Source organism: Paramormyrops kingsleyae, chromosome 11, assembly GCF_048594095.1.
Source record: "Paramormyrops kingsleyae isolate MSU_618 chromosome 11, PKINGS_0.4, whole genome shotgun sequence".
NCBI classification, from domain to species: domain Eukaryota; kingdom Metazoa; phylum Chordata; class Actinopteri; order Osteoglossiformes; family Mormyridae; genus Paramormyrops; species Paramormyrops kingsleyae.
Genome location: NC_132807.1, coordinates 9,697,208 through 9,711,555, shown reverse-complemented (window position 1 = coordinate 9,711,555; position 14,348 = coordinate 9,697,208). Strand labels below are relative to the sequence as shown.

Genomic DNA, 14,348 nt, shown 5'->3' with positions numbered 1-14,348 from the left:
GAATTTGCATCTTATTTTTGGGCCATGTATTTCTCATTCGATCTTTGTTCACGTAACCACCTAAGAAATGCCAATCACTGTATAACAACATAAATAACACAAATATGTGCTATTTTTCAAATTTACCATTTAAATTGCATTATTGAAATATATTTATTTTTTATTTGAATTAGATTTTAGTCGGCTAACAATAATTAAAAATTTCAGAAATTGACGTTACGTAGCTCCAGGGACATGGAATGTCACCTCTCTGATGGGGACGGAGCCTGAGCTGGTGTGCGAGGTTGTGACGTTCCGACTAGATATAGTCGTGCTCACCTCAACGCATGGCTTGGGCTCTGGAACCAGTCTCCTTGAGGGGGGTTGGACCCTCTTCCACTCTGGAGTTGCTCGCGGGGAGAGGCACTGAGAAGGGGTTGGCATACTTATGGCCCCCTGGCTAGGTGCCTGTACATTGGGGTTTACCGCAGTAGACGAGAGGGTAGCCTCCGTTCGACTTCGGGTGGGGGGACTGTTGTTTGTGCTTATGCGCCAAGCGGCAGTTCAGAATACCCACCCTTTTTGGAGTCCTTGGAAGGGGTGTTGGAGAGCACTCCCCCTGGGGACTCTCTTGTTCTGCTGGGGGACTTCAATGCTCACGTGGGCAATGACAGTGAGACCTGGAGTGGCGGGATTGGGAGGAAAGGCCCCCCCGATCTGAACCTGAGCTGTGTTTTGTTATTGGACTTCTGTGCTCGTCACGGATTGTCCATAATGAACACCACGTTCAAGCATAAGGGTGTCCATATGTGCACTTGGCACCAGGACACCCTAGGCCACAGTTCGATGATGGACTTTATAGATGGACTTTATAGTGACTTGCAGCCACATGTCTTGGACACTCGGGTGAAGAGAGGGGCGGGGCTGTCAACTGATCACCACCTGGTGGTGGGTTGGCTCCGCTGGTGGGGGAGGAAGCCGGCCAGGCCTGGCAGGCCCAAGTGAATAGTGAGGGTCTTCTGGGAACATCTGGAGGAATCCTCTGTCAGGAGGAGCTTCAACACCTATCTCCAGCAGAACTTCTCACATGTCCCGGGGGAGGCGCCTTTTTGGCCATTGGGACTCCAGAAGCAACTGACAGGTATCGGCGGGCCAAACGTAACGCAGCTTCGGTGGTCGCTGAGGCAAAAACTCGGGTATGGGAGGAGTTTGGGGAGGTCATGGAGAACGACCTCCCTGGTGAGGTGTTCTGGACATGTCCCACTGGGAGGAGGCCCCGGGGAAGACCCAGGACACGCTGGAGGGACTATGTCTCTCAGCTGGCCTGGGAACGCCTTGGGATTCCCCCAGAGGAGCTGGATGAAGTGGCCGGGGAGAGGGAAGTCTGGGTTTCCCTGCAGAGACTGCTGCCCCCGCAACCCGACCTCGGATAAGCAGAACATAATGGATGGATGGATGGATGGACGTTACGTAGAAACAAACGTGTTAATTAACTAGACCTATGTTAATGAAAGATTGTTTTCTTTTCGAGACAATCCTTCAACTGAATATTACGATTCGTTCAGCTCGTTCAAGGAGTCAACTGGACCATGCTCGTCAAGACCGAGACACCCTCTCGTTTGCCACCTTCCAGTGTAATGATGTATGGACGTTTGAAAGAGTCAGTATGGACGGCATAACGCTAAGCACTGTATAGTATATAATTAAAAATGAAATCTGTATAATGAATAAACAACATTTATAAACATTCAATTAATGGAGCATAAAATAAATGAAATGCAAAATACCAAAAAGGGACGTTTCAGAATCGAACGAATCTAAATAAATCTTTAAATTGAACGGACTCAAAAGAACTGATTTAGTCAAAGCAATCCTTATTTCAATTTCTATCGCACTGTACATGAGCAAGATATTTTTGACAGACTACGGAAATGCGTAAGTGTAAGTGGGCTGGATTTCCGGTGGTCAGCTCGACTGCTGATTGGTGCGATTTGAAAAAGCCGTTGTCTGGGAGGAGGAGGGAAATTTCGAATTAAGACGAATTCAGAAAAGGACGGTGACTGGAGCGTGCCAAGCGAGAAGTACAAAAACGGCAAAAATGATCCGGCCTGTGTGAGTGTATAAAGTTTACTTATTTAATTACAGTGCATTACTTACCTGTGGGTATCTTTGCATATAATATGAAGCCCCGCAGCATGAACCGGTGGTCTTTTTTCGTGCTTTGTCTGTTTACTGTCTTGCCGTTTGTATTTGAAACTTATTGATGTCGGTGCTGTTTAAGCACCTTGCCAGTAATGTCAGGATATGCATCGTCGTGCTAAAGATGTTTTGTGTCTTCATTATTTATGTCATTCAGCTGTAAACGTATTCCAAAGTATAAACAACTTTTGGTATTCGTTAGTTAGCCGAAGCTCACGAAGTTACGACAATGGCGTCATTAGACTTGCTGGTACATTAGTATGTGCGGTGGGGCCTTATTCGTGGGATTTAGCTACAATATCTATTTCATATTTCTGCAGAATATCTGAAGTCGCTTTGAAATGAAACATCCAAATCATGTGCTTGTACAGTACTTGAAACTAGTTTTGAAACGAGCTACCCGATTGGCTAATTAAAGCAGCCTGCGGACGTTGTAAAACATATTAGGTCATAGATAACGCTTTGCAGTACGGGGTGGTATCCAGTACTGTTTAAGGTGATGGTTTGATCCTCTTCCCAAATTATTTTGTACGCAGGAAAGGTAAAACTCCGCGGAGACCTGTCCCAAAGAAACCATCCAGCAACCAAAAAGATCCTGTTGGTGTGAGTAAATGACCCTGCGCTGTAGTACATTTACTATTCATTTTTTCTAATAACACTAATTGCTGTGTGGTGATAGTGTGAATGTAACCAAATCACCTAAATCATATTAGGAAATGTCACTTCATAATGTTTAATGTCAACCTACAAAAAACGTCAGTTGTGTTGTCAAAAACTTCCTTGTTATCCCATTTCTTTCTGTACTTGATTATTGAATGTGTCTGCATGTTCTGCTTTTTGGGCATGTGGTCCAGGTGTACTGCCGTGTGCGCCCACCTGCCACTGAGGATGAGGAGTGCTGTATCGAGGTGATCAGCAGTACCACCATTCAGCTGCATCCTCCAGATGGCATCAAAGCCAACAGGAATGGCGAGTTCAAAGAGGTATGCCTGCATGTTATTTACAGTCATCAGCATGTGCTTTCATGTTTAATTTGATTTATTGCTATTTTAAGCCTCTGAGTTTTGTTCTCTGGCTCTCTATAGACACAGTATTCTTTCAAGAGAGTGTTTGGAATTAAGACTTCGCAGGTCGAGCTGTTTAATGATGTGGCAAAGCCACTTGTGGAAGACCTGATTCATGGTAAAAATGGTAAGAAAGGCTTTGATCTTCCTCAATATGTGAAACATTCAGAGCTCTTTGGAGCTCAAAATCTACTCTTGAATGTTGATTTTAGTGTGTGTGTTCTAGGTTTACTATTCACATATGGTGTCACTGGTAGTGGCAAAACCTTTACCATGACTGGATCTCCTGGACAAGGTGGCCTCCTTCCTCGCTCTCTGGACATGATCTTTAACAGCATAGGCCCATACCAAGCTAAACGATTTGTGAGTGGACCTTCTTTGAAATGGCTCAATTAGTCGACCATACTGGATATCTGACATAATCTGCATTTTAGGTGTTTAAAACTGATGATAAGAATGGCATGGAGATCCAAAATCAAGTTGATGCCTTATTAGAGAGGCAGAAAAGGGAAAGCCAGCAGTCATTATTGAAAACTCCATCTTCCAAGTAAGTAAATTAATCAGTCTTCTTCACGAGAATGGTCTGCTTCACAGTATTGCTGGTTTAAGGCTGTGTATATATGATCATAAAGGTCTGGTAGTATGTAGGTAAGATCCATTCATTTGTCATCTTCGCACTTACAATGGTACAGCTAAGAGATCAGAACAGTAGCATTTCCTAGACACAAAAACCAAGAGTAGAGTGTCGGTCCTCACAAGGTGCTTGTTTAACAAACCAAGAAAGTTGTAGCTTTAGGTTTTTCCTTTCCATGAAACCCAAAGTGGAATTTATTTCTTTGGATCTATTTCAGGCAAAGACTCGACCCAGAGTTTGCTGACATGATCAATCCAGGGGAAGCTTGCAAAGCGGAAGGAGTGGACGAGGACAGCAGCTACAGTGTCTTCGTTTCCTATGTAGAAATATATAACAACTACATTTATGATCTTCTGGAAGAAGCGACAATAGACCTAATTAAACCAAAGTAAGTTTCTAATGTACTTTTCAGATTTGAAGCTGTTGCCTGTATTCACCCTTGACACCATGTTATCGGCACACTGGTGCATGATTAGTCTTGGTGTTGGTCTAGCTTTCAGATGAAAATGTCTCTTCCTTCATTAGGTGGAACGGTGGAGGCACACCTCTGCGGAACACTGAGTTCATGTATGTGGCCAGTGTATATGCTTTCCACATATGCTTAGGTTGCCGTCATTTCTGAATGTTCCTCTTTGTCGTCTCATGGAAAAAATAACAGTGCTCTTAACTCTGGTTGATGCTTGTGCTTTTTCCAGTGTTATACGTTCTCTTCATTTAGAGCTTGATCCCCTTTGTGCCGCTGTGGTTTGGCGCTTAACCTTTGCTTGCTAGCTTGAGGAGCTATGATGATTTATGATGCTGGTCAACTTCTCGTAATAGCTAGTTTGTGGGTAATCAGAATTAACTTTTTTTATTATTATTATTATTGTAGACCGCCTCAGTCTAAAATTCTGCGAGAAGATCAGAATCACAATATGTATGTTGCTGGATGTACAGAAGTTGAAGTAAAGTCCACAGAAGAAGCCTTTGAGGTTTTCTGGAGAGGTATGTTTTAGTTTTGGACGCTTAAAATAGTTTGTGCTCTGAATTAGCGAGTTGACCTTGGCTCATTTTGCAGGTCAAAAGAGACGCAGGATTGCAAACACCCAGCTGAATCGGGAGTCCAGCCGCTCACATAGTGTGTTCATCATCAAACTGGCCCAGGCACCTTTGGATGCGGATGGTGACAATGTTCTTCAGGTACATCATGCCCCGCACCCGGTCTGTTGGCTGAGCTTGTGTGGAAATGAGGGTTCCCCTCCCCCCACTGTTTATTTTATTTTGAATAAGGTATATTTCAGTGTTGAGCTTCTTACAAATGCTGTCGTTCCACTAAAGGACAAGAACCAGGTGACTGTGAGCCAGCTGTGCTTGGTAGACCTGGCTGGGAGTGAGCGAACCAGCAGGACTCGGGCTGAGGGGAACCGGCTGCGAGAAGCAGGTGACGCTGGAGTCGATGGGATGATGATGTCATTTACCTTGGGGAACCCTCACTCATTTGCTAACTTCAACCTTACAGGCAACATCAATCAGTCTTTGATGACACTGCGTACGTGTATCGAGGTTCTTCGTGAGAACCAAATGTGTGGAACAAACAAGGTTGGTATTGGGTTTGTTTGGGAAATGCAAGCAATCTTCACTTAGATTGATTACAGCTAATGTATGGATGACAACCCTGAAAGCTGTTCCTTCCTCTTTAGATGGTGCCATACCGAGATTCTAAAGTGACACATCTATTTAAAAACTATTTTGATGGAGAAGGAAAGGTTAGGATGATAGTTTGTGTCAACCCCAAAGCTGATGATTATGAAGAAACTTTGGTAAGTCACTTATGCAAGTCTATATTCTGTGTTCATGGTTGTGGAATTCACACTTGATTCTGTAGATCCATATAAAGTACATCAGTGCAAAATAGTGCAAGAATAGGGCAAAAAAAGACACTGGTACATACGTGGATGGGTGGTTGTGTAGGACCACCAGTGACTGTGTGCATGCTTTTTCATAGCTGTTCTATTGATTTATACAGGCACTGACTGCATACTGTCCCATTGTGTTTATCAGGCATTAGTTTGGCCTGGTTGTGCTCTGCTGAACATTCATGGTGCAGTGGAATGCCACTTAGTTTGACTGAGTACTGGGTAGCATTTGTGCATGTAGTTGCAGTTTTGCCATTTTCCCAAGTGTTAAAGGTGTGTCTGTGTCCTGTGCAGCTCGTAATGCGGTTTGCAGAAATGACACAGGAAGTGGAGGTGGCGCGGCCAGTGGACAGGCCAATTTGTGGCTTTACTGCCGGGCGTCGGCAAAGAAATCAGGCCTTTAAAGAAGAGCTGTCTCGGCGTCTGGAAGAACGTGGGGGACCCATTAATGCAGGTAACTTCTACGCTTCAAAATGGAGGCCAGCAGAAAGTGAACGGTGCTGTTGAAAGGAGGGTGACGCTGGTGGTTTGCTTGAAGGTTTTCCATGGTATTCACCCCCAGATGGTGCTTCAGTCATTATCCAGCTTCTGCAAAGCTTCCCACCGCTGCCCCCCAGCGAGATTACAGATCCCTCTGATGACCAAACCTTGCCCAGGCTCATTGAGGTGTTGGAGAAGAGGCACAGGATCCGCCAGATGATCACAGAGGAGTTTAATAAAACCGGTAAGAAATCTTAAGTGGCCCAGGTTAATAATAATTTTTAGTATGTCTTAGGTGTAATATGGTTGCACCCATATCTAGTGTTAGACAATTGGTAAGAATGTCGAATTGTGTTTTTTGGTTAGAATCACGGCGCATCGCCTGCTGGCTGGCCATGGTTCTACCTAAAAGTACGATGAGAACCAACCAAATCTGAATGCATGTAGTAGCGTTAATTGACCACTTCACCAGGAATTCTGTCCTTGCATTTTAATCAACTTAATGATTAAGATATGTGAAATACTGTATGTATAAAAGGAACTGACTCTGTACATCAAAGTGCTTTAAAGTTTTGTTTTGTTTTTTTACCCTTTAACACTGTTGTACTGTTACATCCCCTGAACACTCAAGCATCATGTAATAGGGGCTTCCCGGTTTGTCCTGTCATTATAATAATAGTGTTAAGTAGTATGGGGCCACAGTTGTTGCTCTGAAATGCTTATCTTGGTTACAGTTGCAACCAGTCATGATAAATCATCATATCACCAGCCGCTACCCTAAATCAGCGCTTAAAAGTTAGACTGAATCTCTTGTGTTCTTTTTCCTAGCCAACATGATGAAATCAAAGCTCCAGGAGTTTGATGGCAACCTTTCAGCCAAGGAGAACTTAATTCATGATCAGCGAGGGAAGCTGGGAGAGAAGGACAAAGTCATCCTGAACCAAAAGACCGAAATAGATCGTTTAGAAAAGAAATCAAAAATGCTGGAATACAAGGTAAAACCCAGACTGGTGCTTGGAATTCCCTAATTCCTAGTTTTCTCACAGGGCTAGTTTCTATCTGATATTCTTGTATGTAGATCGACATTTTGCAGAAAACCACAAACATCTACGAGGAGGATAAGCGCTCCTTGCAGCATGAGTTGGAGAACAGAGAGCACAAGCTGCAGAGAGAGCTGTCTGAGAAGAAGCGGATGGAGGTTCGCATGCAGGGCATGGTGACGGACGTCAAGCTGAAGTGGGAGAAGGAGTGTGTAAGTGTTCAGGCCGGCCGCGCACCTAAAAAGCTACTCTGAGCGTATTTGTGAGTATTCAGCAAGCTGGAGCCTCTGTCCTGCCCATATGGCACCCAGGAGAGGCGCGTCAATGCCAAACAGCTGGAGATGCAGAACAAGCTGTGGGTGAAGGACGAGAAGCTGAAACAGCTGAAGGCCATCGTGACGGAGAACAAAGCAGAACAGCCAGGCAAACCCCAGCGGCCGTCCCGGGAGAAGGACCGCGTGGCCCCCAAACGCTCGGCCTCCCCCTCCCCAGCACCAGTAGGTCACACTTACACTCCTCCATTCTCATCTTATGGGTGCTTTGGGCTCATCACTCTGTTTCTAATTTACCTGTGAACTTGGCAGTGTTTGGGCATTTTAATGTAAAAAAAATGTAGTTTTCTTAGATTCATTGTAGCCAGTGAGCAAACTTGTGAGATATCATGGCAAATACGAAACTGCAGTTTGTCAACTATTTGAGTGACTTGCCTGCTACAAGGTAGGGCTGGGTGATGTGCAGTAAACGATATCACAGTATTTTGAATATTCTAATAGTGTCATATGTAGCCAGCAGTAACATATGATAGGTAGTTTTGAGTGTTTCTGACTAAATTGCTTTACTGAGGTATGAGGCATGCAGCTATAATGATGAATTATGCCAACAAGACTCATACCTTGATGGAATTTGTGTACAAATAGTGCATCATTACTGTGAATTAGGCAAGAAAACATGTTTTTATGCTATATCACGATACGATATCCATACTGATGATGATATGAATGTTCACATATGAATAATCGCAATGTAATATTTTACTGGTACCACCCAGCCCTACTACAAGGTCATACACTTGGCAGCAAGCTGTTTAGCTTAGTTGTGGCAGTTGGATCATTTACACGAATACCAAGCGTTGTACACAGGACAGGGGAAAGACGTCTCTCCTTTAGTTCAGATTAATGGAATTTGCTCTTTGAGGTCCACGGGCTGCACATTTCACCAGCTGTATACTAACTTGTGGTCTCTGCAGTCTCCCCTTTATCTTGCCCAGCATGGCCTCCTCAGCCGCCCCCAGGTCAGGCAAGAACCCAGCCCCCCCTCTTCCAGCAGTGTTTCTGTAGCTTCTGCTGTCTCGGAGTGGGAGCAGCGAGACCCCCAAAGCACCAGGCAGGCTAGTCTGTCTCCCCCCAGCTGTAGGAATAGGCTACAGGAGCCAGGCAGGGTTAGGACCCCCAACCAACTCGTCAGGAGGAGGGGCAGGTGCTGGACTGACAGCGAAGTCCCTGTCCAGCCGAGTGATGTAGACTTTGAGGATTTGGGTCAAAGGGTTAGTGCCTCCGTTCTCTAGTTGTTATAGGTAGATTTTTCGGGTTAGAATTAGCCTGTTTATTTACTATGCATTAGCTTTCTGTGGCTGAGTTTTAGGAACTGAAACTAACTTTCCATCTTCACTCTGCAAATCTTTCGATCAGCACTTAGTTCAGGTTTTTGCTGATTCCCACCCCCACCAAGCACAGATGAATTAGTAAGTAAATGGATAGTGGAGAGTGCTAAAGCGGATGCATGACTCTAACATGGTCCAGAAAGGGACCACCTTCCATCAAATATTGCTCCTCGCATTGGGTGGTTTCCTGACAGCCTATCGCAGAATGAAGATGGTTATTCTGTCAAATTGGCAAAATGCTCACCAGTTGATGTGTATATTTTGTTCATTGCAAGATTGACATACTGTCATAAGTGTGGTTTCTTTCTAATTCAGTTTTATGTACTTTGTTGATCTAAAACAAGTAATTGTAGGTAATAGTCACTGATTCATACTAGAGAGTTAGATATGAAATGTAAGTCACATTGATTATGCTTTGGCTGTTCCTGATTTCTTGTCTCCTTTCTGTGTTGTGATTTAAAATCTGCATGGCATGACGTGTACTGTAGTGTTAGTTTTTAGCTGATCCCCCCCCAATCTACACATGGTGCTGCATTGATGAATTTTCTCTAACGCATTATGCTAGTTCAATTCCCCACTATGGCTCTGTCACTTAAAATTCAACATGCATTGTAGAGAAAGCAAATTCTAAACTTGATGAAGGCAAACATTCTTGATAAGTCCTGCCCTTGAAGGTGTCAGGAAGTGTTTAGGCTGAATCAAAGGCAGATGTCTGAAATTCCTTTAACTGAAGCCGGCTTTGAGGTCTTAGGCCCCAAATCATAACGTAGTTGGTTCTAGATATGAATCTGCTGAGGGCTTTAAAAGTGATTTTGGCTGATTGTGTATCCAGTGACTGTGATATTTGCATCTGTAATTTGTATGAAAGTTGGCAAAGCCTTAAAGCGTGAACCTAGTGATCAGCGACAGCTGGCCCCGAAAGGCCACACGTGTGGATGTGAGTCTCTGCCCAGTAGCATCCTGTGGCTGGATCTATGCATGCTATTGTAACGCGAAGTAAACTTCCAAGTCGCCTCCTGCATTTCCTGTTACTGACAACCTACAAGAAATTTATGATTATATATGTTTTATAGTTTTGCCAACAATTTGTACAACTTACATTTGTATGACGCCATAAGTCATCTAATTGGTGGAATGTAATGGTGACACCCCCCCCCCCCCCCCCCTGTTTTTAAAATCACCATTTTTTTTTTTTTGCTTTACTCTCTTAATTGAATAGACTGGGCCCCCGGTTCGCCCCCTGCACAGACGCTCACACTCGGCAGGTGGGGAGAGATGGGTAGATCACAAACCATCCACTAATTTGGAATTAGACACTGTTATGCAGCCGAATTTACCCAATGCAATCAAGGTGTCTGCACCCAGCGAGAGAGCTTTGTCTAAATGCGACAAGTATGTCCTGACTCATCAGGAGATTGCATCTGACGGAGAGATTCAGACCAAACTTATCAAGGTAATGGTTCTTCTTGAAATAGAGTGCTGCCAATTATCTGGGGCTTGTCTTGCTTCTGCTCTTCTGTCTGAAATGGAGGTCTCTGCGTTGGGGGGGGGGGGGGGGGGTGGTTACTCTGTTGATCATCCTGGTGCTGTCTTGAGCAGTGGACGATTAAGTGCTCCTCCTGCATGTTTCTGTCCTGCAGGGAGAAGTGTTTAAAACCAGAGGAGGCGGCCAAGCAGTTCAGTTCACAGATATTGAGACTCTGAAGCAGGAGTTGCCTGTGGCTCCCAGGTCTGTATCTCCTCCTCCACTTTCATTGGAGCAGATTAGCCCAATAAATGCATTTTAAAATGAAGTTAGGGTTTCAGGGTCTTTTGCAGTGTAACCTAAGCCTCAATGATTTATTGTAAAATGGGTGAGTCAAACAGCTTTTTTCTTCTATCCCCCCCACCCCCAAGTCGCAAGAGGAGATCATCTGGAAATGACCCCCCGAAGGATGCAGCCATGGACGGTGACTGGACTGACGTGGAGACTAGAGTAAGCAGCTTTGCATTCCATGCCGCCTCGTGTTTTTCTCCAGGCTATTTCAGGTGCTGGACAGCTGCTAGGTGTGTTGAAGGTGTGGTTAAAGCTGATTCCAGAGGCATCCTGTGACACCCTGGATCTCATCCAGCACTGGAAGTGTAATGAATAGTAGCGTAATTGTTTGCCGCACACACAGGAGGGTGGGGCGAACCTGGGCCCTCAGGCCTAACCCAGCCCATGTTCCAGTCTCAACTGGCCCTTCTCATTCTTCAAGAAACGTTTTCCCACCTTGTTTGTATGGTGATAGGTTTCATATCCATTCGTTATTACAGTTATACAGGCTTATGCTTCTATTATTATGGATGGAAAAAGTTTTCCTGACTAGACTCAGGTGTAAATGAACATGCAAAAAACATGACTAGTGATTGGAGACCTGAATGACAACCGGGGGGGGGGGGGGAGCTCACAAATCAGCTCTTGTGAGTCCAACCACCTTGTTTCTCCAAACAAAGTGTTGACTTTACAACAATTGGACATCAGAGGATGGAAATCTTTGAAATCCAATGGGCTACATTCTCTGTCGCAAACAATGGAAGAACTCATTTCAGATGACAGACGTGGCCTGCAGCAGATTGTGGGGAAAGATCATGACTTGCATATGTGAAGCTGGAGGTCTGATGGACTTATCATTCCTTTTGAGAGAATGACATGAATGTTCCCCATGGCCTTCAAGGAAAAGAGCTGGAATGCGTTTTTGACGTGTGACCTGTTTGTTAGTGTGATTATGGATGGGATTCAGTCATGGAGGAGGAATCTGAGGAAAGTAGTCAAAATTGGAGCCAAAATATAAAATGGATTAAAGTCAGGTGAAGTAGAAATTGCAAAAAGAGCATCTAAAATCAGAAAGAATAATTAATAATAATAATAAAATACAATGATGCATTCAATGACACCGTACAATGAATTCAAAAGAACGATATAAATAATAAAACCATAATACAAAATATACAAGAATATAAAACATAGGTTAATTCTGTTAACTTGGGTGATGACAGGACATATGGGAAATTGGACTGGAAACGATCGACTGTAGACTGAAAATTGGTGAATCCTCAGCAGCCTTTGATATCTCGTGTGTAGGGGGGAAATAGGATTTCACAATGAATCGTTTTTGGATGCACACCCCAATGCAACCTTTCATACATGACATGGATTCTGCTGTTTGTTTGCATAAGCGGGGCGATGTCGCACCAAACCTTGTGCTTCTGTAAGCTGTATCGACACATGAGGACTCTTACACCACGTGGTCACAGGGGGGGCACCGCTAGTCTTACAGTGAAGAGCAAATGCTTCTTGTATTTGTAAAGGAGGTCTGTTAACCAGCAGTGTGCCCTTTCCAGGTTCCGAAGTTGGTGTCACTGTCCCATTTGCTACGATTATAATTTTTAAAATGATTTTTATTTTATTGTTCAGTGACCATCATTGTTATACCGATGCGGAAATTGACTGATGCAGATAACTGATGTATTTTTGAATAATATTGCCTAACTTTGAATATTGGTGATGTTTTAAATACTGGCTGAGATTGACACGTCAGATGGATAATAGTACATTATGTAATAACTCAACAAAGTGATACAAATGTATAGACATAATTTTATGTTGCAATATAAACGAGGTGTATGTGTATTTTTGTCCTTGGATCATTGAATAACAAAGGATCCACCGGCTGAGAAATCGGTTGCAGGCTTTCACTTGATTGGCTGCTCTGGTGACCATGTAGACGGTACACCTGTAAGCGGCTGACACATACTCGGTTAGATCAGGTTTTTAGAGGTTTATGTGAAGTATGACTAAGCTTGGTTTTTCCTGACCATCTTCTTTCCAAACACCCAGTTTAAAAGCAAGGTGGAGGAGTGTCTGGACAGAATCTAAAAATAAATGATATTTGCCTTGAGGGTCAGAACCCAGGAACATTGTTTAAAACCGTTAGTCGCAGCAAACAGTCTGGAGACTTGGCTGCTGTGGGTGTATTTAAATTGCAGAGAGTGATATTTGTACAGATAAAGTACAGGCACATTTCTTTGCATTGGGTGAAAGTACAAACCAAGGGCGTTGCTCACCTTCAATTTTGCTACCTACTAATGCAGGTGGGGATGTTCAGCAGCTGTGTTCCTCCAACGTTCTTTAGTGTGGGGAAATTTTTAACAGAATTTGAGACATTGGTTCATGTAACCTGTCAAAACTGGTGATCGCTAAATACCTATGCACCAGTGACAAGTGTGCCCCCCTAATCCAGTTTATAAATGAACAGGGCTTTTGAGCAATGTTCTCCCAGAGGTGTGGTGCTTCTGTAATAATGCTTTTTGGGTGTTCTCTTCCTGCATAGTGCTCGGTGGCTGTGGAGATGAGGGCCGGCTCCCAAATGGGACCTGGCTATCAGCATCATGGATATCAGAAGTAAGATCCTCACTCACTGATTTCTGAATCGCTGAATAATGTTAATTTTTCTCTTGGATGTCATTAGGTGGGGGAACAAACTTTACAAATGATTTTAATTTGTTCCCACAGACGCAGAAAACCTTGAAGAGCATATTCACTACAATCGTGGAACCAAGTGCCACTTTCTATTTAATCCTCACATTGCTTGTGCAATAAATGTTTTTTGTGTGATGGAGTTGGTTGTACATATACTTCCGAAACGGCAGCATAATGGAGGTCATTCATAAGGCCAGAGATGTAGATCCATCATGGTTTCCGGATGGCATAGCCGCCTCTGAGGGCGGTGGCGCTTTCTGGAATCTGATGCTTTAATGTACTACTTTGGTTTTTATAATTTCGGGGTAATGCCTGTAAAAGGGCACGTTTATGAAACGTTTCGCGACATTCACCCTCCTGGCCCTAACTATCCGCTCTTCGCTGTATACTATAGTGTATTTAGATATCTATGCAGTCACTTGCTATTATATGTATGTTAAATACATTTGTGTAAAATTACGTTTTCTGGCTTGTCTAAGCATATAAATCTGTATTCTCTCCCAGTCCATGTTTTACTATGATTAAATATATGAAAAACAATAAAAATGTTTGTATGAGGGCAGCTGCTTTGTCACTATGGTAAAGGGTGTGTTTCCCTCTTGAGAAATGGTGCATTGCACAACAGGTGCGCATATGATATAATTAGTGCTTTACATGGGTATGCCTTGAATGTACTCAAGGTGATTCCCAAGGCCCCCCCCCCCCCATTTTTGTTGATATTAGCATTTATTTTACACCCTCTTACTCATACATTAAACCTACATTTTACTCAAAAGCTATAATTTATGTTCATTAATGCAAGGGTTAAATACATCATCGCATAGTGTAATAGAGTTTAAACAGTAGGTGGCAGCCATGAGCTGCAAATCAGGTTCCACTATTGAAATAGCTTTTCC

At 43.5% G+C, this 14,348-nt stretch overlaps 1 protein-coding gene across 5 annotated transcripts; it reads left to right on the top strand.

The window, feature by feature from the left end:
* The first annotated feature begins 1,989 nt into the window (after positions 1–1,989).
* Positions 1,990–14,014, top strand: kif23 (kinesin family member 23). 5 transcript variants are annotated; one of them, XM_023815109.2, is made up of 24 exons: positions 1,990–2,091; positions 2,715–2,781; positions 3,033–3,161; positions 3,264–3,369; positions 3,469–3,605; positions 3,677–3,789; positions 4,094–4,264; positions 4,402–4,443; positions 4,748–4,860; positions 4,934–5,055; positions 5,194–5,296; positions 5,375–5,454; positions 5,556–5,675; positions 6,066–6,225; positions 6,334–6,495; positions 7,080–7,246; positions 7,330–7,503; positions 7,603–7,788; positions 8,538–8,834; positions 10,171–10,404; positions 10,592–10,680; positions 10,848–10,926; positions 13,304–13,374; positions 13,486–14,014. In XM_023815109.2, exons 1-24 carry the CDS (start codon positions 2,078–2,080, stop codon positions 13,499–13,501), a joined length of 2,952 nt encoding a protein of 983 aa, XP_023670877.1. In that variant the 5' UTR covers positions 1,990–2,077; the 3' UTR covers positions 13,502–14,014. The 5 variants fall into 5 exon arrangements, with proteins under 5 accessions (XP_023670877.1, XP_023670878.1, XP_023670879.1 ...); XM_023815110.2 differs by lacking the exon at positions 4,402–4,443; XM_023815111.2 differs by lacking the exon at positions 8,538–8,834.
* Positions 14,015–14,348: the final 334 nt, after the last annotated feature.

What these genes read in the sequence shown, in the direction of transcription:
- kif23 (XM_023815109.2), top strand. An exon ending in GGAATGGCGAGTTCAAAGAG is followed by an intron (nt 3,162 to 3,263) that starts GTATGCCTGCAT and finishes GGCTCTCTATAG; the next exon opens with ACACAGTATTCTTTCAAGAG. An exon ending in GAACCGGCTGCGAGAAGCAG is followed by an intron (nt 5,297 to 5,374) that starts GTGACGCTGGAG and finishes TCAACCTTACAG; the next exon opens with GCAACATCAATCAGTCTTTG.